This window comes from Heterodontus francisci, chromosome 46 (assembly GCF_036365525.1).
Source record: "Heterodontus francisci isolate sHetFra1 chromosome 46, sHetFra1.hap1, whole genome shotgun sequence".
NCBI classification, from domain to species: Eukaryota; Metazoa; Chordata; class Chondrichthyes; order Heterodontiformes; family Heterodontidae; genus Heterodontus; species Heterodontus francisci.
The window spans coordinates 21,392,435-21,417,623 of record NC_090416.1 but is presented as its reverse complement, the minus strand read 5'-3'; the positions used below and the strand labels follow the sequence as shown (position 1 = coordinate 21,417,623).

The following is a 25,189-nucleotide window of genomic DNA, read 5'->3' as shown; positions in this document are numbered from 1 at the left end:
GTGTGTGTAATGGTGAGATGTTGACCCTGTTTGTTGTTGTTATGGTGAGATGTTGACCCTGTGTGAGTGTGTTGTGGTGAGATGTTGAGCCTGTTTGTGTGTGAGTTATGGTGAGATGTTGACCCTGTGTGTGTGTGTTATGGTGAGATGTTGAGCTGTTTGTGTGTGTAATGGTGAGATGTTGAGCCTGTTTGTTGTTGTTATGGTGAGATGTTGACCCTGTGTGAGCGTGTTGTGGTGAGTTGTTGAGCCTGTTTGTGTGTGAGTTATGGTGAGATGTTGACCCTGTGTGTGTGTGTTATGGTGAGATGTTGACCCTGTGTGTGTGTGTTATGGTGAGATGTTGAGCTGTTTGTGTGTGTAATGGTGAGATGTTGACCCTGTTTGTTGTTGTTATGGTGAGATGTTGACCCTGTGTGAGTGTGTTGTGGTGAGTTGTTGAGCCTGTTTGTGTGTGAGTTATGGTGAGATGTTGACCCTGTGTGTGTGTGTTATGGTGAGATGTTGAGCTGTTTGTGTGTGTAATGGTGAGATGTTGAGCCTGTTTGTTGTTGTTATGGTGAGATGTTGACCCTGTGTGAGTGTGTTGTGGTGAGTTGTTGAGCCTGTTTGTGTGTGTTATGGTGAGATGTTGAGCCTGTGTGTGTGTGTGTTATGGTGAGATGTTGACCCTGTGTGTGTGTGTAATGGTGAGATGTTGACCCTGTTTGTTGTTGTTATGGTGAGATGTTGACCCTGTGTGAGTGTGTTGTGGTGAGTTGTTGAGCCTGTTTGTGTGTGTGTTATGGTGAGATGTTGAGCCTGTTTGTGTGTGTGTTATGGTGAGATGTTGAGCCTGTTTGTGTGTGTTATGGTGAGATGTTGGCCCTGTGTGTGTGTGTTATGGTGAGATGTTGGCCCTGTGTGTGTGTGTTATGGTGAGATGTTGAGCCTGTTTGTGTGTGTTATGGTGAGATGTTGAGCCTGTTTGTGTGTGTGTTATGGTGAGATGTTGAGCCTGTTTGTGTGTGTGTTATGGTGAGATGTTGAGCCTGTTTGTGTGTGTTATGGTGAGATGTTGACCCTGTGTGAGTGTGTGTTATGGTGAGATGTTGGCCCTGTGTGTGTGTGTGTTATGGTGAGATGTTGAGCCTGTTTGTGTGTGTTATGGTGAGATGTTGAGCCTGTTTGTGTGTGTGTTATGGTGAGATGTTGAGCCTGTTTGTGTGTGTGTTATGGTGAGATGTTGAGCCTGTTTGTGTGTGTTATGGTGAGATGTTGACCCTGTGTGAGTGTGTGTTATGGTGAGATGTTGGCCCTGTGTGTGTGTGTGTTATGGTGAGATGTTGAGCCTGTTTGTGTGTGTTATGGTGAGATGTTGAGCCTGTTTGTTGTTATGGTGAGATGTTGACCCTGTGTGAGTGTGTTGTGGTGAGATGTTGAGCCTGTGTGTGTGTGTTATGGTGAGATGTTGAGCCTGTTTGTTGTTATGGTGAGATGTTGACCCTGTGTGAGTGTGTTGTGGTGAGTTGTTGAGCCTGTTTGTGTGTGTTATGGTGAGATGTTGACCCTGTGTGTGTGTGAGTTATGGTGAGATGTTAATCCTGTGTGTGTGTTTATGATGAGATGCTGACCCGGTTTGGTTGGGTTTGGTTTGTAGTGATGGCGATGGGCACCAGGACTCCAAAGACAATTGTCCAGAGATCCCGAACAGCTCCCAGCTGGACTCTGACAATGACGGGTTGGGCGATGAATGTGACGATGATGACGATAACGATGGGATTCCTGACTATGGACCATCGGGTCCCGATAACTGCCGCTTAATCGTGAACCCCAATCAGAAGGATTCTGATGGTTAGTGACTCAAACCAACTCTCCCTCCATAAGGGGCATAGATGGCTCCTGGAGGATGTTTTCATTGGGTGGGGCAGTTTGGGGAATGGGGGTAGGTTTATGGTTTGTGGTTCAGGGACGGGGGTATGTTTTAGGGAGGGAGTGTGCGGTTTGGGGATCAGGTGGGGTGTTACAGATGTTTTATTCAGTCATTGTACTTTTCTTTTATTCCAGATAACGGGATCGGTGATGTTTGTGAAAATGACTTTGATAACGACGCTGTATTTGACCAGTTTGACGTTTGTCCCGAGAGTGCAGAGGTCACTCTTACTGATTTCCGAGCCTATCAGACTGTCGTTTTGGATCCTGAGGGTGATGCACAGATTGACCCAAATTGGGTAGTCCTAAATCAGGTGAATTCATTCTCTCTGATCTCTTTATCTGTATTAATTCTCATTTTCTCTTTCACTTTCTCTCTCAATCTCTTTATCTTTCTCTAACTCTGAAATGAAAAGCCAATATAAAACCTTCATCAAACTTCAGTCAGAGCACTGTATGCTGTACTGGGCTGCAAACTATGGGAGGTATATTAAAGCAGTAGCGAGGGATCAGCACAGGTTCACCGGATGTTGCCAGGTATAAGGAAATAAATACAAGGAAAGACCAAAAATTAGGTTTTGTTTTAATAGAACACAGATTATGGGTGATGTGATGGAATTGTTTAAAAGTATGAGTGATGAAGCAGAGTAGATAGAAGCCGACAGTTTTCAATAGTTGTATAGAACGAGAGGTCACAGATACAAGACTAAATGTAAGAGATTTAGAACAGAGGACAGAAGAAACATTTACAATGAGTTGTGAGTCTGAGGAATTCACTTCCAGGGTTAGTGGATGAGGCAGAAACGGTCAACATTGAAGATTAGATTAGACTCGCCAGGTGGATGAAGACTAGGGGAAAAAGGCAGGTAAATATGATTAGAACTATTGATTTGAGTGGAGGGTAAACACTGATGGAGTGGTTGGGCTGAATGGCCTGTTTCTGTCTTGTAATGTTTATCAGTTTCTATGTACAGTCACCCCAGCCTATAGTGAGCATGTTAGTGTTTGCGTCTAATCAGTGTTTTAGTGATTAATCAGTGTTAGCTGAACAATTTTCTGTCCCAATTGCGAGCAGTAGCTCCAGGATCTGATCACTGAAGTAAAGGCATGTTAACAAAATGCAAGCAATTCATTGAAACAACGCAGACTCCACTTTGCTTGAAATAGGCAGCTTTTTGAAAGTGCGTGGGCAGTGACAGGGGACATACAGGCATGAGGTGTGTATACGGTAAGCAAATCAGCAAGGAGTGTGTAGGAAGTGTGATGATATTGCTACTCAGGGAAACTAGCCTAACCCACCTGTCGGGGAAGCCATGGGATTGGGTGGAATGCTGCTTTTATACCAGATCCGAGGGGTCTCCTGGCAGGTGGCTTATGTTAAAATTGCCCCCTTGCTTCCACTTTGATAAAGCACACCTCTGCCCAAAACCCCCTCTTCTAGCCCTGATTACCCATTCTCTAATTTCTATTTTATCTCCCCTTATGCCTTTTCCATCTCATCTTATCCATGAGACCTATCTCCTGCTCTTTTGACCCTATTTGCACTAAATTGCTGCTCATCCAACTCCCCTTTCTAACTCACAGGTACAGTCCCTCTTCCTCAAATCTGCTATCACCCTCCTCAAAAAAAAAAACCCTTGACCCCTCCATACTAGTAAACTACTGCCCCATCTCCAACCTCCCTGTCCTATCCAAAGTCCTTGAACATGTTGTTGCCTCCCAAATCTGTGTACCGCAACTCCATGTTTGAATCCCTCAAACTGTCCCACAGCACTGAAATATCCTAACCAAAGTCACAAACGACATTCTCTGTGACTATGAGCATGGATCATTAATTATCCCTTCTTAACCTCTCTGCAACCATTGACACATTGGGGGAACGTTATGCTCTCCATCACATTGGGTTTGGAGGCATGGAGGTCTGTGAATGGCCTTCCCACCCCATTGCCATTTGAGGCCCTTAAGTGTGTCATTAATACCCAATTAAGGGCCTCATTCCACCACTGCTGGAATTAGCTGAGTGGCATGTGAGCCTGTCACCAGATGGGAAGCACACTAACCAAACACGTACGGGTTACTTGCCAGTTCCAGGGTGGCAGGAGGTGGGCGGGTGCAGTCCCTCTTTCAAAGGCATTTAGTGCCTGATCAAGGGACCCAGCATTGGGAAGGTGGGGAGGAGGGGGGAAGATGAAAGCCCCCGCCTTTGCTGCCGACCCCCCAGTACACTCCCCCCCCCCCCCCCCCCCCCCGCGACCCCCACCCCGCGAAACCCCTTCCGCTTTAACTTACATGTGGCCTGGGTCCCTCGGCGATCCATGGCTACTGGTGGGTGCATTATCGGAAGCAGCCATCAGTTCCATGGGCTGCTGCTCAGTTAAAGAACTGCCAGCCTCTGATCAGCCAGCAGCTCTCATTACACGGGACTTCCGTCGCCAGGGTCATTGATTCCGGGGAAGGCCCACTGCTCTCCGCCTAAGTGCCTAATATGTTCGTATGTAATTGGCACTTGATCCGGTGGGCCTTCACTGGAGGAGGCGATGCGGAGCGCTTGCTGGCACTTTTGCCAGTGGTTGAGACCCCCATCACCCAGATAAAATCTCAGCTGTTCATTTCCACCATCTTCCTTCAGTGACCCTTCTCTGTGGTCATTGGGACTGTCCTCATTTGGTTCCACTCTTGTTTATAGAATCATAGAAATTTACAGCATGGAAGGAGGCCATTCAGCCCATTGTGTCTGCGATGGCCGACAAGTAGCCATTCAGCCGAATCCCACTTTCCAGCTCTTAGTCCATAGCCTTGTAGGTCAGGGCATTTCAGGTGCATATCTGAGTATTTTTTAAATGTTATGAGGATTCCTGCCTCTACCACCCTTTCAGACAGGGAGTTCCAGATCCCCACCACCCTCTGGGTGAAAAATTTCCTTCGAATCCCCTCTAAACCCCTAAATCTATATATTCCCCCAGGTTCAGGGCCCCTCAACCAAGGGGAATAGGGACTTCCTATCCACTCTATCTGAACCTCCTCATAAATTTATACACTTCAATCAGATCTCCCTTCAGCCTCCCCGTTCCAAAGAAAACAACCCGAGCCTATCCAATCTTACCTCATAACTAAAATTCTCCAGTCCAGGCAACATCCTCATAGATTTCCTCTATACCCTATCCAGTGCAATCACATTTTTCCTATACTGCGGTGACCAGAACTGCATGCAGTACTCCAGCTGTGACCTAACTAGTGTTTTATACAATTCCAGAAAAACATCCCAGCTCTTATATTCTATTCTTCAGCTAATAAAGGCAAATATCCAGTATGCTTTCTTCACTACCTTATTTACCAGTCCAGCCACCTTCAGGAATCTGTGGACATGCACTCTGAGATCCCTCAGTTCCTCTACATTTCTCAGTATCCAACATTTATTGTGTATTCCCTTGCCTTGTTAGCCTTCCCCACATGCATTCCCTCACACTTTTCAGGATTGAACTCCAGTTGCCACTGTTCTGCCCACCTGACTAGTCCATTGATCCAAATATAGGCAGAATATCTGCAGCAAGGGCTTCTCTTCTTGTTGCACATTGTTACCTCTGCAGCTCCCCAAGAATCTATTCTTGTCCCCTGACCTCTTCCTCATCTACATGTGGCGGCACAGTTAGCACCACAGCCTCACAGCTCCAGCGACCCGGGTTCAATTCTGGGTACTGCCTGTGTGGAGTTTGCAAGTTCTCCCTGTGTCGCGTGGGTTTCCTCCGGGTGCTCCGGTTTCCTCCCACAAGCCAAAAGACTTGCAGGTTGATAGGTAAATTGGCCATTATAAATTGCCCCTAGTATAGGTAGGTGCTAGGGAAATATAGGGACAGGTGGGGATGTGGTAGGGATATGGAGTTAGTGTAAGATTAGTATAAATGGGTGGTTGATGGTCGGCACAGACTCGGTGGGCCGAAGGGCCTGCTTCAGTGCTGTATCTCTAAACTAAACTAAACTACATGCTGCCTGCCCCTTCAGCAACATCATCTGCAGATACAGGCTTCAGTTTTCATACGTACGCTGGTGACACCCAGCTCTACCTCTCCACCATCTCTGTTGTTGCACTGCCTGTGTAACATCTAATCTTGGACGAACTACAAATTGCTCAGGTTTATACATTGTTAAGACAAAAGTCTTCATCTCTGGCCCATCACAAACTTCCTACCTTTGCACCTTCCCTGGTACTGCCTCATCATCCTTCAGTGCCTTTCGTAAACCCCGGTGTCTCTGACTTGCCCCTGCTAAAATAATCTTTGTGTTTGTGTGACAGGGAATGGAGATTGTTCAGACTATGAACAGTGACCCTGGATTAGCTGTTGGTAAGTTGGTGCAATTTGTTCAATCAGTGAAATGTAATGTCAGCAGCAACTGCCTGAACTGGACTGTACAAACAGAGCGATCTCACTGCAATCAGTTGAACTCGCCTCCAAAACTTCAGCTTCAGAAATCCACATATTTCCTAATCCCTGGGAATGTTTCCCCCTTCTGTTTCCCCCCTCTCTATCGCCCCCACTTTCTGTCCTCCCCTCTGTCGCCCTCCCTCTCTCTCTGTCTCGCTCTCCCCTCTCTCTCTCTCTGTCTCCCCCGCTTCTGTCTCCTCCCACTCGCTGTCTCCCCCTTTCTCTCTCTGTCCTCTCTCTCTGCCTCTCTTTCTGTCCCCTCCTTTCTCTGCCCCCTTTCTCTCTACCCGCGCTCTCCCTGTCCCTCCCTCTCTGCCCCCCTCTCTCTGTCCCCCTCCCTCTCTGCCCCCCTCTCTCTGTCCCCCTCCCTCTCTGCCCCCCTCTCCCTGTCCCCCTTCTCTGTCCCCCCCCCATTCTCCCCTCTCTTTCCCCTTTCGCTCCCCTCTCTCTGGCCCTCCCTCTCTGCCCCCTCTCTCTGTCCCCCTCCCTCTCTGCCCCCCTCTTTCTGTCGCCCTTCTCTGTCCCCCTCCCTCTTTGTCCCTCCATCTCTGTCCCTCCCTCTGTCTCCCCCCTCTCTGTTTCCCCTTTCTCTCTGGCTCCCCTCTCTCTCTCTGTCCCCCTCTCTCTGCACCTCCCTCTCTTTGTCCCACCCTCTCTCTCTGTTCCCCCCCCTCCCCCGACCCCTCTCTCTCTGTCTCCCCTCTCTCTCGCCCCTTTCTCTCACTCTCCCCTCTCTCTCTCTCTCTTCCCCCATCTCTCTGCTGCCCCGCCACTCTCTCTCTTTCTGTCCCCCCTCTCTCTGCTCCCCTGCCCCCCTCTCTCTCTCTCTCTGACCCCTCTCTGTCTGACCCCTCTCTGTCTCCCTCCCCTCTCTCTCACTCTGTGCCCCCCCCCCTCTCTCTCTCTCTCTCTCTCTGGCCCACCTCTCTCCCTGTTCCCCCTCCCTGCTCCCTTTCTCTCTCTGCCCCCCCCCCCATCTATCTGTCCCCCTCTATTCCCCTCCCTTCTCTGTTCTCCCCCCCTCCCCCACCCCTGTCCTCCCCACTTCTTTATATTCCCCTTTCTCTGTGTCCCACTTTCTTTCTGTCGGCACTCTCTCCCTGCCCCCTCTCTGTCCCCCCATTCTCCCCCTCTCTGTTCCCTCCCTCTCTGTCCCCCTTTTCTCTCTGTTCCCCCCCTCCCCCGACCCCTCTCTCTCTGTTCCCCCCCTCTCTGCTGTTTCACCCCTCTCTCTCTTTCTCTCTGTTCCCCCACTCTCTCTCCCTCGCCTCTTCCTCTCACTCTCCCCTCTCTCTCTGTCTCTCTCTCTCCCCCATCTCTCTCTCTCCCTTATCTCTCACTCTCCCCTATCTCTCTCTCTGTCCCCCCTCGCTCTGCTGCCCTGCCCCTCTTTCTCTCCCTGTCCCCCCCCCTCCTCTCTCTCTGTCCCCCTCTCTCTCTCTGACCCCTCTCTGTCTCCCTCCCCTCTCTCTCTCTCTCTTCCCCCCCACCCCCCCGTCCCTCTCTCTCTCCCTCTGTCTGCCCCTCTCTCTCTGTCTCTTCTCTCTCTCTGTCCCCCCCCCCCCCCCACTCTCTCTCCCGCTCTCTGGCCCACCTCTCTCTCTGTTCCCCCTCCCTCTCCCTGCTCCCTCTCTCTCTCTGTCCCCCTCTATTCCCCTCCCCTCTCTGTTCTTCCCCCGTCCTCCCCACTTCTACATAAATGATTTGGAGGAAAGTATAGGAGGTCTGATTAGCAAGTTTGCAGACGACACTAAGATTGGTGGAGTAGCAGATAGTGAAGGGGACTGTCAGAGAATACAGCAGAATATAGATAGACTGGAGAGTTGGACAGAGAAATGGCAGATGGAGTTCAATCAGGGCAAATGCAAGGTGATGCATTTTGGAAGATCCAATTCAAGAATGAACTATACAGTAAATGGAAAGGTCCTGGGGAAAATTGATGTACAGAGAAATTTGGGTGTTCAGGTCCATTGTTCCCTCAAGGTGGCAACGCAGGTCAATAGAGTGGTCAAGAAGGCATACGGCATGCTTTCCTTCATCGGACGGGGTATTGAGTACAAGAGTTGGCAGGTCATGTTACAGTTGTATAGGACTTTGGTTCGGCCACATTTGGAATACTGCGTGCAGTTCTGGTCGCCACATTACCAAAAGGATGTGGATGCTTTGGAGAGGGTGCAGAGAGGTTCACCAGGATGTTGCCTGGTATGGAGGGCGCTAGCTATGAAGAGAGGTTGAGTAGATTAGGATTATTTTCATTAGAAAGACGGAGGTTGAGGGGGGACCTGATTGAGGTGTACAAAATCATGAGAGGTATAGACAGGGTGGATAGCAAGAAGCTTTTTCCCAGAGTGGGGGATTCAATTACAAGGGGACATGAGTTCAAAGTGAAAGGGGAAAAGTTTAGGGGGGATATGCGTGGAAAGTTCTTTACGCAGAGGGTGGTGGGTGCCTGGAACGCGTTGCCAGCAGAGGTGGTAGACGCGGGCACGATAGCGTCTTTTAAGATGTATCTAGACAGATACATGAATGGGCAGGAAGTAAAGAGATACAGACCCTTAGAAAATAGGCGACATGTTTAGATAGAGGATCTGGATTGGCGTAGGCTTGGAGGGCCGAAGGGCCTGTTCCTGTGCTGTAATTTTCTTCTTCTTTTATATTCCCCTTTCTCTCTGTCCCCCTTTCTTTCTGTCGGCACTTTCTCTATGCCCCGTCTCCCTCTCCAACTCTGTTCCCCTCTCTCTTTCCGACCCCTCCTCTCTCTGAACCCCTTTCTGTTCCCTCCCCTTTCTGTTCCCTCCCCTTTCTGTTCCCTCCCCTTTCTGTTCCCTCCCCTTTCTGTTCCCTCCCCTCTCTGGTGCCCCCCTCTCTGTCCCCCCCGCCTCCCTGTCCCCCCCGCCCCTGTCCCCCCCGCCCCCCTGTCCCCCCCGCCCCCCTGTCCCCCCAGCCTCCCTGTCCCCCTCTCACTGTCCCCCCCGTCTGTCTGACCCCTCTCTCTCTCTAAGCCCCTTCTCTCTCTCTGACAGTTGCAGAGGGCAGGAATGCTCAGCAGAGCAGCTTCGTGGTTGGTCAGTTTTTTTTAAAATTGCAATGTCAGTTTCACTGTGGAATTCACTACCACAGAAAGCAGTTGAGGCCAAAACATTGTATGTTTTCAAGAAGGAGTTAGATATCGCTCTTGGGTCTAAAGGGATCAAAGGGTATGGGGAGAAAGCCAGAACAGGATACTGAGTTGGATGATCAGCCATGATCATAATGAATGGTGGAGCAGGCTTGAAGGGCCAAAAGGCCTGTTCCTATTTTCTATGTTTCACAGCTGACAGGCACTGGGAGTGGGAACAATGGTTTCGAACTTCAGACAGATTCGGGGTTTTCCGGCAGGCTTTTCAAAAAAAAGTTCGAACCCGCTGGAAAATCTATCCATTGACAAATGGTGCAAGGACTAGGGGACACAGATTGAAAGTTTTGGGCAAATGATGCAGGGGAAATATGAGGAAGCACCTTTGTACCCAGCAGGTGGTAATGACCTGGCACTTACTGCCCACAAGGGTGGTGGAAGTGGGGACAATCAATAACTTCAAGAGGAAGTTGGATGGCTACCTGAGAGAAATAGACTTGTAGGGCCGTGGGGATCAAGCCAGGGAGTGGAACTGACATCATAGCTCTGTGGAGGGACAGCATGGACTCGATGGGCCTAATAGCCTCCTTCTGTGCCATAAATGATTCTATGATTCTATCACCTCAAAATTTTTTCCCACGGACTGTGGTGCTCGTGTACAGACATGTCGACGACCCCTTGCGAGGATGAGGAATAGTGCAGTACAGTTTACATTACCGGGCCAGATGGAAACATTTGGCGGGCCGGATTCTGGCCCGTGGGCTGTATGTTGGACAACCCTGGTGTAGAGGGAGATTTACTCTGTGCTGTATCTGCCCTGGGAGTGTTTGAAGCTCCCTTTTAGGTTTGGCCATGGTATTAATGAAATTGGATATTGCTACATTATGAAAGCAAAGATCGAAAAGAGTAACAGGAGGTGTTTGAATACATTTCACTCAGCTGGTGCTTGGCACGTCTTCACTCTAACACAGTGGTTTGTGTGGATTTTGCTTTTGTAAACTAACTGAGAGTGTTGATTCCACTATTCTTGCCCTCCTGTCCCAGGTTACACTGCATTCAATGGTGTGGACTTTGAAGGCACGTTCCATGTGAACACAGTGACGGATGATGACTATGCTGGGTTCATCTTTGGCTATCAGGACAGCTCCAGCTTCTACGTGGTGATGTGGAAACAGACAGAGCAAACGTACTGGCAGGCTACACCATTCCGTGCGGTGGCTGAGCCTGGACTTCAACTCAAGGTGAGACCAAGGCACTGAGCTGTGAGAGACAGGCCTGTCCCTGCAAACACAGTAACTACAAGCCCTGTGAGAGACAGGCCTGTCCCTGCTAACATAGTAACTACAAGCCCTGTGAGAGACAGGCCCGTCCCTGCTAACATAGTAACTACAAGCCCTGTGAGAGACAGGCCTGTCCCTGCTAACATAGTAACTACAAGCCCTGTGAGAGACAGGCCTGTCCCTGCTAACATAGTAACTACAAGCCCTGTGAGAGACAGGCCCGTCCCTGCTAACATAGTAACTACAAGCCCTGTGAGAGACAGGCCTATCCCTGCTAACATAGTAACTACAAGCCCTGTGAGAGACAGGCCTATCCCTGCTAGCACAGTAACTACAAGCCCTGTGAGAGACAGGCCTGTCCCTGCTAACATAGTAACTACAAGCCCTGTGAGAGACAGGCCCATCCCTGCTAACACAGTAACTACAAGCCCTGTGAGAGACAGGCCTGTCCCTGCTAACATAGTAACTACAAGCCCTGTGAGAGACAGGCCTGTCCCTGCTAACATAGTAACTACAAGCCCTGTGAGAGACAGGCCCGTCCCTGCTAACATAGTAACTACAAGCCCTGTGAGAGACAGGCCTATCCCTGCTAGCACAGTAACTACAAGCCCTGTGAGAGACAGGCCTGTCCCTGCTAACATAGTAACTACAAGCCCTGTGAGAGACAGGCCTGTCCCTGCTAACATAGTAACTACAAGCCCTGTGAGAGACAGGCCCGTCCCTGCTAACATAGTAACTACAAGCCCTGTGAGAGACAGGCCTATCCCTGCTAGCACAGTAACTACAAGCCCTGTGAGAGACAGGCCTGTCCCTGCTAACATAGTAACTACAAGCCCTGTGAGAGACAGGCCTGTCCCTGCTAACATAGTAACTACAAGCCCTGTGAGAGACAGGCCCGTCCCTGCTAACATAGTAACTACAAGCCCTGTGAGAGACAGGCCTATCCCTGCTAGCACAGTAACTACAAGCCCTGTGAGAGACAGGCCTATCCCTGCTAGCACAGTAACCTGAAGCTCGGTGAGAACAGGCCTGCCTCTTCTGATGTAGTAACTAAATTCCTGAGCTGTAAAAGTCAGTCATGGTTCCTGCTATCAGGATTGCTATCCAGTGCTGGGAAATGTGTGGATTGATAACAGGAAGATACTTCCAATCATCTCACGGCCTGATTATCGCTCCACAAGTTCCTGATTCGAGGCATGTCAGGTACTGGGATCTACCCTGCAGGTCTGGCTTGGGCATTAGCCCAGTGTATCCGAGGGATTTGTGTCTGGATTCGAGGACACAAATCTAACTGCCACAGTAGGCCTAAGAGGTCACTGGCTGCAGAAGTTTAATAAATAGTCTAATAAATAGAGGCATGGCTGGGTCCCTGGACCCCTGGAGTGCACATCCTGTTACATATGGGAATTCTGAGACACGTCCTGGACAACCACATGTGCAGAAAGTATCGTTAGCTGTAGCAGCTCGAGCTCTGGGTTTTGGAATGTTACGTAGATAGCATGTTTATAGATGTGATCACCCCACAGCTGAAGAGTATGCAAGCAGAGAGGGAATGAGTGAGAGCCAGACAGTCAAGAAGGACCAGGCAGGTAGCGCAGGAGTTCCGAAGGCATCTCAGTCACCAACCAGCATTCTGTTCTGATGGGCTGTGCAGCCATAATCTAGTCCACGACACCACGACCAGCTCAGCTGCACAGAGGACAGAACAAAATTGGAAAAGCAATAATGATAAGGGATTCAATAGTTAGGGGAACAGACATTTCTGCGGCCACATACGTGAATCCAGGATGGCATGTTGCCTCCCTGGTTCCAGGGTCATGGGTGTCACAGAGCAGCGACAGAGCGCTCTGAGTGGGAAGGGGAGCTGCCAATGGTTCATACGATATAGGTAGAAAGAGGGATGAGGTCCTGCAGACAGAGTTAGAAAAGAAACTAGAAACCAGGACCTCAAAGGTAGTAATCACCGAATTACTCACAGTACAATACACAAGTGAGTATAGAAATAGAAGGATAGAGCAGAGGAATGTGTGGCAGGGGAGAGGACATTAGGACCGGTTCTGGAGGAAATGGGACCGGTACAGGCAGGACGGGTTGCATCTGAACAGAGGCGGAACAATGTCCTTGTGGGGTAATTTGCAGCTATTGGGGAGAGTTTAAACTAACTTGGCAAGGGTGTGGGAACTAGGAGGTAATATTAAAGAGGAAAACCAAGGTGCACAGAGAATTGGGAGATACAGATAGCACTAAAGTAGAAAATAGTGAAATATTAGGTGGGACCAGAGTAAGAAGGAATGTAGTAAGGTCTAAATTGGGTTTAAAGTGTGTGTATAGGAATGTATGCTTATGAGTGTGGTAAATAAGGTTGGTGAGTGGCAAGCGCAGATAGCTATGTCGAAATAAGATGTTGTGGTGTTAACAGAGACCTGGCTCAAAAAAGGGCAGGAGTAGGTACTAAATATTCCTGGATACAAAGTGTTCAGGAAAGACAGGGAATGAAGGAAAGGAGGAGGGGTAGCTGTACTGATTAAGGAGCACTTTACAGTGCTGGAGGGAGAGGATGTCCTAGAGGGGTTAAGGACAAAATCTATTTGGCTAGAGCTAAGAAATAATAGAGGTACCATTACATTGCTGGGTGTATTCTATTGGCCACCTATGAGTGGGAAAAAGATGAGGAACAAATTTGCAAAGAAATTATAGAGACGTGCAAGAATTATAGAGTAGTCATATTGGGGGACTTTAACTATCGTAATATAGACTGGGATAGTAGTAGTGAAAAGGGCAGAGAGGGAGAAGAGTTTCTAGAGTGTGTTCAGGAGAATTTTATACATCAGTACGTTTCCAATCCAACGAGGAAGGAGCCATTGCTGGATCTGGTTCCGTGGAATGAGGTGCGACAAGTGGACCAAGTGTCAGTAGGGCAACGTTTAGGGGACAGTGCTCATAACATCTTAAGGTTTAGGTTAGCTATGGGAAAAGAACAAGAGCAATATAGAGTAAATATAATTAATTGAGGGAGGGTCAACTTCAATGGAGTGAGAACCGATCTGGTCCAACTAAACTAGAATCAAAGATTGGCAGACAAAACTGTAACTGAACAATGAGCTGCATTTAAAGAGGAGATAGTTTGGCTACAGTCAAGGTACATTCCCCAGATCTAGAGCTCCCTGAATGACAGAAGAGATAGAGTAAGATGAAGCAGAAGAAGGATGCATATGACAGATGCCAGATGAATAATACAATTAAGAACCAGGCTGAATATAGAAGGTTCAGAGAGGAAGTGAAAAAACAAAGAGAAGCAAAGAAAGTATGAGCGTGGCAGCTAACACAAAAGGTGATCTAAAAGTCTTCTATAGGCAGATAAATAGTACAAGTGTAGTAAAAGGAGGAGTGGGCCGATTAGGGACCTAAAACGGGAATTACACATGGAGGCAGGGGGCATGGCTGAGATACTAAATGAGTACCTTGCATCTGGCTTTACCAAGGAAGAAGATGATGCTGCCCAAGTCATGGTGAAAGAGGAGGGAGTTGAGACACTGGATGGGCTAAAAATTGATAGAGGAGGTACCAGATTGGCTGACTACTTAAAGTTGATGAGTCACCAGGACCAGATGAGATATATCCAAGGATACCGAGGGAAGTAAGGGTGGAAATTGCGGAGACATTGGCCATAATCTTCCAGATATAGGTGTGGTGCCAGAGGACTGGAAATTGCAAATGGTACATCCTTGTTTAAAAAAAGGTGTAAGGTCAAGCCGAGCAACTACAGGCCGGTCAGTTTAACCTCGGCGGGAAAGCTTTAGAAACGATAATTTGTCACAAAATTAATAGTCAATGGTGTAGGGGGTAATATATTGGCATGGATAGAAGATTGACTAGCTAACAGGAAACAGACAGTAGGCATAAATGGGTCATTTTCTGGTTGGCAAGATGTAACGAGTGGTGTACCACAGGGATCCGTGCTGGGGCCTCAACTTTTTACAATTTATATAAATGACTTGGATGAAGGGACCGAAGGTATAGTTGCTAAATTTGCTGATGACACAAAGATAGGTAGGAAAGTAACTTGTGTAGAGGACATAAGGGGTCTACAAAGGGATATAGATAGGTTAAGTGAATGGGCAAAGACCTGGCAAATGGAGTATAATGTGGGAAAGTGGGAAATTGTCCACATTGGCAGGAAAAATTAAAAAGAAGCATATTATCTAAATGGTGAGGGATTGCAGAGCTCTGAGATGCAGAGGGATCTGGGTGTCCTAGTACATGAATCGCAAATTGTTAGTGTGCTGCTACAGCACGTAATTAGGAAAGCTAATAGAATGTTATTGTTTATCACGAGGGGAATTGAATGCAAAAGTAGGGAGGTTACGCTTCAGCTATACAGGGCATTGGTGAGACCACTTCTGGAGTACTGTGTACAGTACTGGTCTCCTTATTTAAGGATGGATGTAAATGCATTGGAGGTAGTACAGAGAAGGTTTAATAGACTAATACCTGGAATGGGCGGACTGTCACTTGGACAAAAGTAGATTAATTCAGGAAAGCCAGCATGGATTTCTTAAGGGCAAATTGTGTTTAACTAACTTTCTTGAGTTTTTTGATGAGGTAACAGAGAGGTTGATCAGGATAATGCTGTTGATGTTGTGTACAAGGACTTCCAAAAGGCATTTGATGAAGTGCCACATAACAGGTTTGTCAGCAATGTTAGAGTCCATGGAATAAAAGGGACAGTAGCAGCATGAATACGAAGTTGGTTGAGTGATCAGGAAACAGCATGTCGTTGGGAACGGTTGTTTTTCAGACTAGAGGAAGATATATAGTGGGGTTCCCCAGGGCGTGGTTTTAGGACCCCTGCTTTACTTGATGTAAATGACCTAGACTTGGGTGTACAGGGCACAATTTCAAAATTTGTGGATGACACAAAACTTGGAAGTATTGTGAACAGTGAGGAGGATAGCGATAAACTTCAAGAGGACATCGACAGGCTGGTGGAATGGGTGGACACACGGCAGATAAAATGATTAATTTTGGTAGGAAGAACGAGGAGAAACAATATAAATTAAAGGCATGCAGGAGCAGAGGGACCATTGAAGGGCAAGTTGAGAAAGCGGTTAATAAGACATGCAGGATCCTAGGCTTTATAAGTGGGGGCATAGAGTACAAGAACAAGGAAGTTATGGTAAATCTGTATAAAACACTGGTTTGGCCTCAACTGGAGTATTGTGGCCAGATCTAGGCACCACACTTTAGGAAGGATGTAAATGTATTAGTGAGGGTGCAGAAAATATTCATAAGAATGATTCCAGGGATGAGAAACTTCAATTACGTGGATAGGTTGGAGAAGCTGGGGCTGTTCTCCTTAGAGGAGATTTGATAGAGGTGTTCAAAATCATGAGGGATCTGGACAGAGTAGAAAGGGAGAAAGTGTTCCCATTGGCCAGAGGATCCAAAGCAGAGGGAACAGATTTAAGGTGATTGGCAAAAGAGGAAAGCAACATGAGGAAAAACTTTTTTATGCAGCGAGTGATTAGGATCTGAAATGCACTGCCTGAGAGAATGATGGAAACAGATTCTATTGAGGCCTTCAAAAGAGAAATGAATAATTATCCAAAAAGAAAAAACTTGCAGGGCTATGGAGAAAAATGGGAGACACGATCGCCTCCTTCTGTGCTGTAACCATTCTATGATTCTAAAATATATTTGCTGGAATTCTCCAGGCCGCACGATCTCTGGTGGAGCTGCAGAAAACAAAGAGCCTCTCCAGCCTTGCTTTGTGTGTGTGTGTGTCTCTCTCAGGTCCTCAATTGAACAGAGCCAGGCACAAGAGAGACTGCCAAATCTGCTGGATTCCTCCACAAACAGGCCCTCTCTTTCTTTATAGGGATGCATCTGCCTGGGACATTAATACTGTTTCCGCCTCCCCACCCACTCGGCCTCAGGAGTCTCTGATCACCTCCCAACTGCGCTGCAGGAATCCCCTATGCCCACCCATCTTACCCTCACACTTCCCTCTGCCCTCACCCCTGTCACTGGAATCCCATCCCCTTCCTTTGCCCAACCACCAACTGCCCTCCCACCCCCACTCCTCCCCCACCAACCCTCCTCGTCAGTCCCAGGAGTCTCATGCAGGGAAAAGGGAGCAGTTGTAGTACAATGGTCTGCCTTGTGCTGAGGAGATAAGAGTTCAGATGTCAAAGCAGAACTCAGTGTCTACATTCAAACACCAAGCTTTGCCACTTTGGTTAAGTACTGGCGAAGGACTGGTCTGTGGAACCTCATCATCTCAGTGAGAGTCAGAGCCTTCAGAGGGGGAACAACAGCTGCGTCTGAGGGTTCACAGCACACACTGTTGTGTTCACTGTTGGAGCCACCACAGGGACCATAAGAAGCACTGGCTCAAAAGCATGAAATCACAGAATCACAACAGCGCAGAAGGAGGCCATTCAGCCCATCGTGTCTGCGCTGGCACTCCAAAGGATCAAGTCACCTAGTTCCATTCCCCCTGCCTTGTTTGAACCTGCCTCCACCACACTCTCAGGCAGTGCATTTCAGATCCCAACCACACTGTGTGAAAAGTTTTTCCTCAGGAACTCAGTTACCCTAAATCTGTGTCCTCTTGTTCTCGACCCTTCCACCAAGGAGAACAGTCGTTCCCTATCTACTCTGTCTAGACCCCCTCATGATTTTGAACACCTCTATTAAATCTCCTCACAACCTTCTCTTCTCCAAGGAAAATAGTCCTAACTTAGAACATAGAACAGTACAGCACAGTACAGGCCCTTCGGCCCACGATGTTGTGCCGAACCTTTAACCTACTCTAAGATCAAACTAACTACCTACCCTTCATTCTACTATCATCCATGTACCTATCCAAGAGTCGCTTAAATGCCCCTAATGTATCTGCTTCTACTACCACCGCTGGCAGCGCATTCCACGCACCCACCACTCTCTGTGTAAAGAACCTACCTCTGACATCTCCCCAAAACCTTCCTCCAATCACCTTAAAATTATGCCCCCTGGTGATAGCCCTTTCTGCCCTGGGAAAAAGTCTCTGGCTATCCACTCTATCTATGCCTCTCATCATCTTGTACTCCTCGATCAAGTCACCTCTCATCCTTCTTCGCTCCAATGAGAAAAGCGCTAGCTCCCTCAATCTTTCTTCGTAGGACATTCCCTCCAGTCCAGGCAGCATCCTGGTAAATCTCCTCTGCACCCTCTCTAAAGCTTCCACATCCTTCCTATAATGAGGCGACCAGAACTGAACACAATATTCCAAGTGTGGTCGAACCAGGGCCTTATAGAGCTGCAGCATAACCTCGCGGCTCTTAAACTCAATCCCCCTGTTAATGAAAGCCAACACACCATACGCCTTCTTAACAACCCTATCAACTTGGGTGGCAACTTTGAGCGATCTATGGACATGGACCCCAAGATCCCTCTGTTCCTCCACACTACCAAGAATCCTGTCTTTAAGCCTGTATTCCGCATTCAAATTCGACCTTCCAAAATGAATCACTTCACACTTTTCCAGGTTGAACTCCATCTGCCACTTCTCAGCCCAGCTCTGCATCCTGTCAATGTCCCGTTGCAACCTACAACAGCCTTCCACACTATCCACAACTCCAGCAACCTTCGTGTCATCGGCAAACTTGCTAACCCAGCCTTCCACTTCCTCATCCAAGTCATTCATAACTTCTCCAATCTGTTTTCATACCTGAAGTTCCTCATCCCTGGAATCATTCTCGTGAATCTTTTCTGTACTCTCTCTAATGTCTTCACATCTGTTCCTAAGGTGCTGTGGCCAGAACTGGATGCAATACTCCAGCTGAGGACAAACTACTGTCTTATACAAGTTCAACATAACTTCCTTGCTTTTGTACTCTATGCCCCTACCAGGAAAGTCTAGGAAGCTGTAGCTCTATTAACTGCTCTCTCAACCTGTCTGCCACCTTCAGTGATTTATGTACATATACACCCAGGTCCCTCTGCTCCTGCACCCCCTTTAGAATTGTACCCTTTATTTTATATTGTCTCTCCACATTCTTCCTACCAAAACTTCACACTTCTCTGCATTAAATTTCATCTGTCACTTGTCCGCCCATTCCACCAACCTGTCTATCTCCTTTTGAATTTCTACACTGTTCTCCTCACAGTGTTTCCAAGTTTTGTATCATCTGCAAATTTTGAAATTGTGTCCTGTACACCAAGGTCTCGATCATTAATATATATCAGGAAGAGCAAGGGTCTGGGGATCTCCTCTACAAACCTTCATTCAGTCTGAAAAACGTCCATTAACCACTACTCTGTTTCCTGTCACTCAGCCAATTTTGTATCCATGTTGCTACTGTTCCTTTTTATTCCATGAGCTATAACTTTGCTCACTAGTTTGTTATGTGGCAATTTATTAAATGTCGTTTGGAAGTCCATGTACACCACATAAACAACATTACCCTCATCAACCCTCTCTGGTATCTCATCAAAAAATTCCAGCAAGTTCGTTAAACTAGTTAAATTAATGCACTTGATGGCCGATCCAAGGGTTAGTCTGTAATGGGTTTGAACAACCTATTTAAATATTGTGTTTATGGTGATGATGTATCATTTGAGTTCTTAACTTATGCCTCCCTTTGTGTTCCAATCAGGCTGTGAAGTCAAAGAGCGGCCCGGGGGAGCACCTGAGGAACGCACTGTGGAATACCGGCACCACCCAAGACCAGGTCACGCTGCTGTGGAAAGATCCCCGTGATGTGGGCTGGAAGGACAAGACTTCGTACCGATGGCACCTGATGCACAGGCCACAGGTCGGCTACATCAGGTGAGCGATAGGGCTATAACATCATCTGTAGAATACCAGTATAAGTCTCAGCCCACTCTGTGTACTCATGCCGAGCCCCATCAGTGAACACAACTACACAGAGGCCCAGGTCAATGCCCTGAGGACACGGGTTCAAATGCCACCATGGCAGTTTGGTCGAATTTAAATTTAATTAAGTAATAAATTCAATTAATAACAAAAATCTGGAATTGAAAGTTAGTCTTAGTAATGGTGCCATGAAACTATAATCAATTGTCGTAAAAACCCATCTGGTTCACGAATGTCGTTTGGGGAAGGAAATCTGCTGTCCTTACCTGGTCTGGCCTACATGTGACTCCGTCTCTGTCTGTCTTTGGCCTCCTTGTCTCGAGAGCGCCTGGAGGTGGTCAGTGGTTTGTGGAGCAGCACCTGGAGTGACTTCAGACCCACAGCAATGTGGTTAACTCTTAACTGCCCTCTGAAATGGAGCAGCTCAGTTCAAGGACATAATATAAAAGCAAAATACTGCGGATGCTGGATGCTGAGTGGTTCCAGCATTTCTTGTTTTTATTTCAGTTCAAGGACAATTAGGGATGGGCAACAAACACTGGCCTTGCCAGTGATCCCACATCCCTTGAAAGAATACAAAAACATTGTATTTGTGTAGCACCTTAAACATAGTAAATTGTCTCAAGGCTGTTCACAGGAATGTTATCAAACAGAATTTGAGACTGTCACATGAGCTATTTGGACAGATCAAAGGTCGGTTTTAAGGAGCGTCTTAAGGTGAGAAAGGAGAAAAAAATTCTGGAGTTTATTGTACACTTTTGCGTGTATGGGTCTGGGACAGATTTGTAATTCTTGTTTGTGTTTGTATTTCCCATGATGGTTATTAAAGAATTTGTGAAAATCATGAATGTTTTGGGGATTTTGAAGTTTGGGGATATTCGCTGATTGTCTTGTGCCTTGGAATCATTCTGAATGAACACAGGCAGCCCGTGTGTTCGTTGATCAGAGTTGTGTTTTGTGGTTCTAGTGAATGCTGAACACGTTTTCCAGACACAAAAGACCTCCTTTCCCCTGCAGTAACATGGTTACTTTTCCATAGCAACAGGATGCTGGCAGGTCATTCAGGGCCCCCACCTCTATTGAGATGTAAATCTGGAGACAATAGCTGACGGGCTGAAGTTACAGTTTGGAATCTGGGTTCTGCATCATCAGATCAGCATGACTCCAGCTCTCAGCAATTTTGTTCTTCCTTTGTTAGCTTAACTCTGTCCTTCCATGGGATCGGAGCCTGAAAGTAGACTCAGAAAAAGATTCACTTTGTTGTGACATCCAATTGAAGACAGAGACACAAACAAAGTATGAAAATTGAGACAGAGAGAAACACAAAGACACAGAGGGACACACAGTGCAAAGTTAGAGACCAAGAGGCATACATATTGCAAAATTAGAGACTGAGAGACACACATGCAGTGCAAAATTAGAGACAGAGACATACATAGCGCTGTTAAAGACGAGAGACACACACACAGAGTGCAGTGAGAGACAGTAGAGAGTTAGAGACAGAGACACACACACACTACAGAATTAGAGACAGAAACACACACACTGCAGAGTTAAGAGACAGGGAGAGAGACACACACACTGCAGAATTAAAGAGAAACAGTGCAGTGTTTGAGACAAATACAGTACAGAATTAGAGACAGAAAGAAACACACTGCAGAGTTGAGCTCCCAATATTGACTGGTTATCTGTGAAATACTTGGCTCTGGCTGTGAATCACAGAATAATACAGTGCAGAAGAGGCCCTTCAGCCTATCGAGTCTGCACCTATACATTAAAACACCTGACCTGTCTACCGAATCTCATTTGCCAGCACTTGGCCCATAGCCTTGAATGTTATTAGAACATTCTAATGTTGCGCCGACCTGTGAAACCATCTGACCTACACTATTCCATTTTCATCCATATGTCTATCCAATGACCACTTAAATGCCCTTAAAGTTGGCGAGTCTACTACTGTTGCAGGCAGGGCGTTCCACGCCCCTACTACTCTCTGAGTAAAGAAACTACCTCTGACATCTGTCCTATATCTATCACCCCTCAACTTAAAGCTATGTCCCCTCGTGTTTGCCATCAACATCCGAGGAAAAAGACTCTCACTATCCACCCTATCTAACCCTCTGATTATCTTATATGTCTCTATTAAGTCACCTCTCCTCCTCCTTCTCTCCAACGAAAACAACCTCAAGTCCCTCAGCCTTTCCTCGTAAGACCTTCCCTCCATACCAGGCAACATCCTAGTAAATCTCCTCTGCACCCTTTCCAAAGCTTCCACATCCTTCCTATAATGCGGTGACCAGAACTGCACGCAATACTCCAGGTGCGGTCTCACCAGAGTTTTGTACAGCTGCAGCATGACCTCGTGGCTCCGAAACTCGATCCCCCTGCTAATAAAAGCTAACACACCATATGCCTTCTTAACAGCCCTATTAACCTGGGTAGCAACCTTCAGGGATTTATGCACCTGGACACCAAGATCTCTCTGCTCATCTACACTACCAAGAATCTTCCCATTAGCCCAGTACTCTGCATTCCTGTTACTCCTTCCAAAGTGAATCACCTCGCACTTTTCCGCATTAAACTCCATTTGCCATCTCTCAGCCCAGCTCTGCAGCCTATCTATGTCCCTCTGTACCCTACAACATCCTTCGGCACTATCCACAACTCCACCGACCTTAGTGTCATCCGCAAATTTACTAACCCACCCTTCTACACCCTCTTCCAGGTCATTTATAAAAATGACAAACAGCAGTGGCCCCAAAACAGATCCTTGCGGTACACCACTAGTAACTAAACTCCAGGATGAACATTTGCCATCAACCACCACCCTCTGTCTTCTTTCAGCTAGCCAATTTCTGATCCAAAGCTCTAAATCACCTTCAACCCCATACTTACGTATTTTCTGCAATAGCCTACCATGGGGAACCTTATCAAACGCCTTACTGAAATCCATATACACCACATCCACTGCTTTACCCTCATCCACCTGTTTGGTCACCTTCTCGAAAAACTCAATAAGGTTTGTGAGGCACGACCTACCCTTCACAAAACCGTGCTGACTTTATGACGTGCAAGTGCTCATCCAGGTACTTATAAAGGATGTGAGGCAACCTGCCTCTACCACCCTCCCAGGCAGTGCATTCCAGACCGTCACCACTCTCTGGGTAAAAAAGTTCTTCCTCAAATCCCTCTTAAATCTCCCGCCCCGCACCTTAAACTTGTGACCCCTCGTAACTGATCCTTCAACTAAGGGGAACAGCTGCTCCCTATCCACCCTGTCCATGCTCCTCATAATCTTGTACATCTCGATCAGGTCACCCCTCAGTCTTCTCTGCTCCAGTGAAAACAACCCAAGCCTATCCAACCTCTCTTCATAGCTTAAATGTTCCATCCCTGGCATCATCCTGGTGAATCGCCTCTGCACCCCCTCCAATGCAATCACATCCTTCCTATAATGTGGCGACCAGAATTGCACACAGTACTCCAGCTGTGGCCTTACCAAAGTTCTATACAACTCCAACATGACCTCCCTGTTTTTGTAATCTATGCCTCGATTGATAAAGGCAAGTGTCCCATATGCCTTTTTCATCACCCTATTAACCTGTCCTTCTGCCTTCAGAGTTCGATGGACAAACACGCCAAGGTCCCTTTGTTCCTCGGAACTTCACAGTGTCAGGCCATTCATTGAATACTTCCATGTCACATTACTCCTTCCAAAGTGTATCACCTCACACTTTTCAGCGTTAAATTCCATCTGCCACATTTCTGCCCATTTGACCATCCCATCTATATCTTCCTGTAACCTAAGACACTCCACCTCACTGTTAACCACTCGGCCAATCTTTGTGTCATCCGCGAACTTACTGATCCTACCCCCCACATAGTCATCTATGTCGTTTATATAAATGACAAACAATAGGGGACCCAGCACAGATCCCTGTGGTACGCCACTGGACACTGGCTTCCAGTCACAAAAACAGCCGTCTGTCATCACTCTCTGTCTCCTGCAGCTAAGCCAATTTTGAGTCCACCTTATCAAGTTACCTTGTATCCCATGTGCATTTGCTTTCTTGATAAGTCTCCCATGTGGGACCTTGTCAAAGGCTTTGCTGAAATCCATGTAAACAACATCAACTGCACTACCCTCATCGACACACCTGGTCACATGCTCCAAAAATTCAATCCAATTTGTTAGGCATGACCTCCCTCTGACAAAGCCATGCTGACTATTCCTAATCAAATTTTGCCTCTCCAAGTGGAGATAGATTCTCTCCTTCAGAATTTTCTCCAATAGTTTCCCTACCACTGACGTGAGACTCACTGGTCTGTAGTTCCCTGGCTTATCTCTACAACCTTTCTTAAATAGTGGGACCACATTAGCTGTTCTCCAGTCCTCTGGCACCTCCCCCGTGGCCAGAGAGGAATTTAAAAATTAGGGTCAGAGCCCCTGCAATCTCCACCCTCGTCTCCCACAGCATCCTGGGACACAAATCATCCGGACCTGGAGACTTGTCCACTTTTAAGTCTTCCAAGATCTCCAATACCTTGTCACTCCCTATGACAATTTGCTCAAGAACCTCACAGTCTCTCTCTCTAAGTTCCATATCTACATCCTCTTTCTCTTGGGTGAAGACAGAGTGAAGTATTTATTCAACACCCTACCAATGTCCTCTGGCTCCACCCACAAATTTCCCCCTTGGTCCCTAATGGGTCCTACTCTTTCCCTGGTTATCCTCTTCCCATTGATATACTTATAGAATATCTTGGGATTTTCCCTACTTTTACCAGCCAGAGCTTTCTCATATCCCCTCTTTGCTCTCCTAGTTACCTTCTTAAGCTCCACCCTACACTTTCTGTACTCCACTAATGCTTCCATTGATTTGCTCTCCTTGTATTTGCTAAAAGCCTCTCTTTTCCTTCTCATCGTACCCTGAATGTTTCTGGTCATCCATGGTTCTCTGGGCTTGTTGCTCCCACCTATTACCCCAGAGGGAACATGTTGGGCCTGTACCCTCCCCATTTCCTTTTTGAATGCCCCCCACTGCTCTTCTGTAGATTTCCCAACAAGTAACTCTTTCCAGTCTACCTTGGCCAGATCCTGCCTTATTTTACTAAAATTCGCTCTCCCCCAATCCAAAATCTTTTTTTGCAACTTGTCTATTTCTTTCTCCATAACAAGCTTAAATTGTACCATGTTGTGGTCGCTATCACCAAAATGTACCCCCACCAACACATCAACCACCTGTCTGGCTTCATTCACCAGAATTAGGTCCAGCACTGCACCCTCCCTTGTTGGATCCGCTACATATTGAAAATGGACCGGGTCCGGAGGGACACGATGTTCAAATCTCTGGACATGGGCGGGAAAAATGTACCCAACGTGGCCCTCATCCTGATGACCACCTTCGTGTGCGGCTGCATCAAGCTATGTGTAGATCCCCAGTACGCAAACTCCAAGTGTCACTACGTGCTGAGGTTCTATCTGTCCCCGGTGTTGCGAAGGATGGGCCTGGTCACATTGCCGCGGAACGCACCATGCAGTTGGGCGGCGCCGTACCACCTATCCTTCGTGGAGCAGTTTCTGCGGAAAAACACCTTTGAC

At 47.3% G+C, this 25,189-nt stretch overlaps 1 protein-coding gene across 3 annotated transcripts in view; it reads left to right on the top strand.

Annotated features, from left to right (window-relative positions):
* Positions 1–25,189, top strand: part of thbs3a (thrombospondin 3a) — a 126,696-nt gene that overhangs the window by 97,362 nt on the left and 4,145 nt on the right. For all 3 annotated transcript variants that reach the window (XM_068022825.1, XM_068022826.1, XM_068022824.1), the window contains 5 exons: positions 1,640–1,833; positions 2,047–2,225; positions 6,203–6,251; positions 10,492–10,688; positions 19,367–19,539. In XM_068022825.1, coding sequence (XP_067878926.1) covers positions 1,640–1,833; positions 2,047–2,225; positions 6,203–6,251; positions 10,492–10,688; positions 19,367–19,539 — 792 coding nt within the window. The remainder of the gene's footprint in view (positions 1–1,639; positions 1,834–2,046; positions 2,226–6,202; positions 6,252–10,491; positions 10,689–19,366; positions 19,540–25,189) is intronic.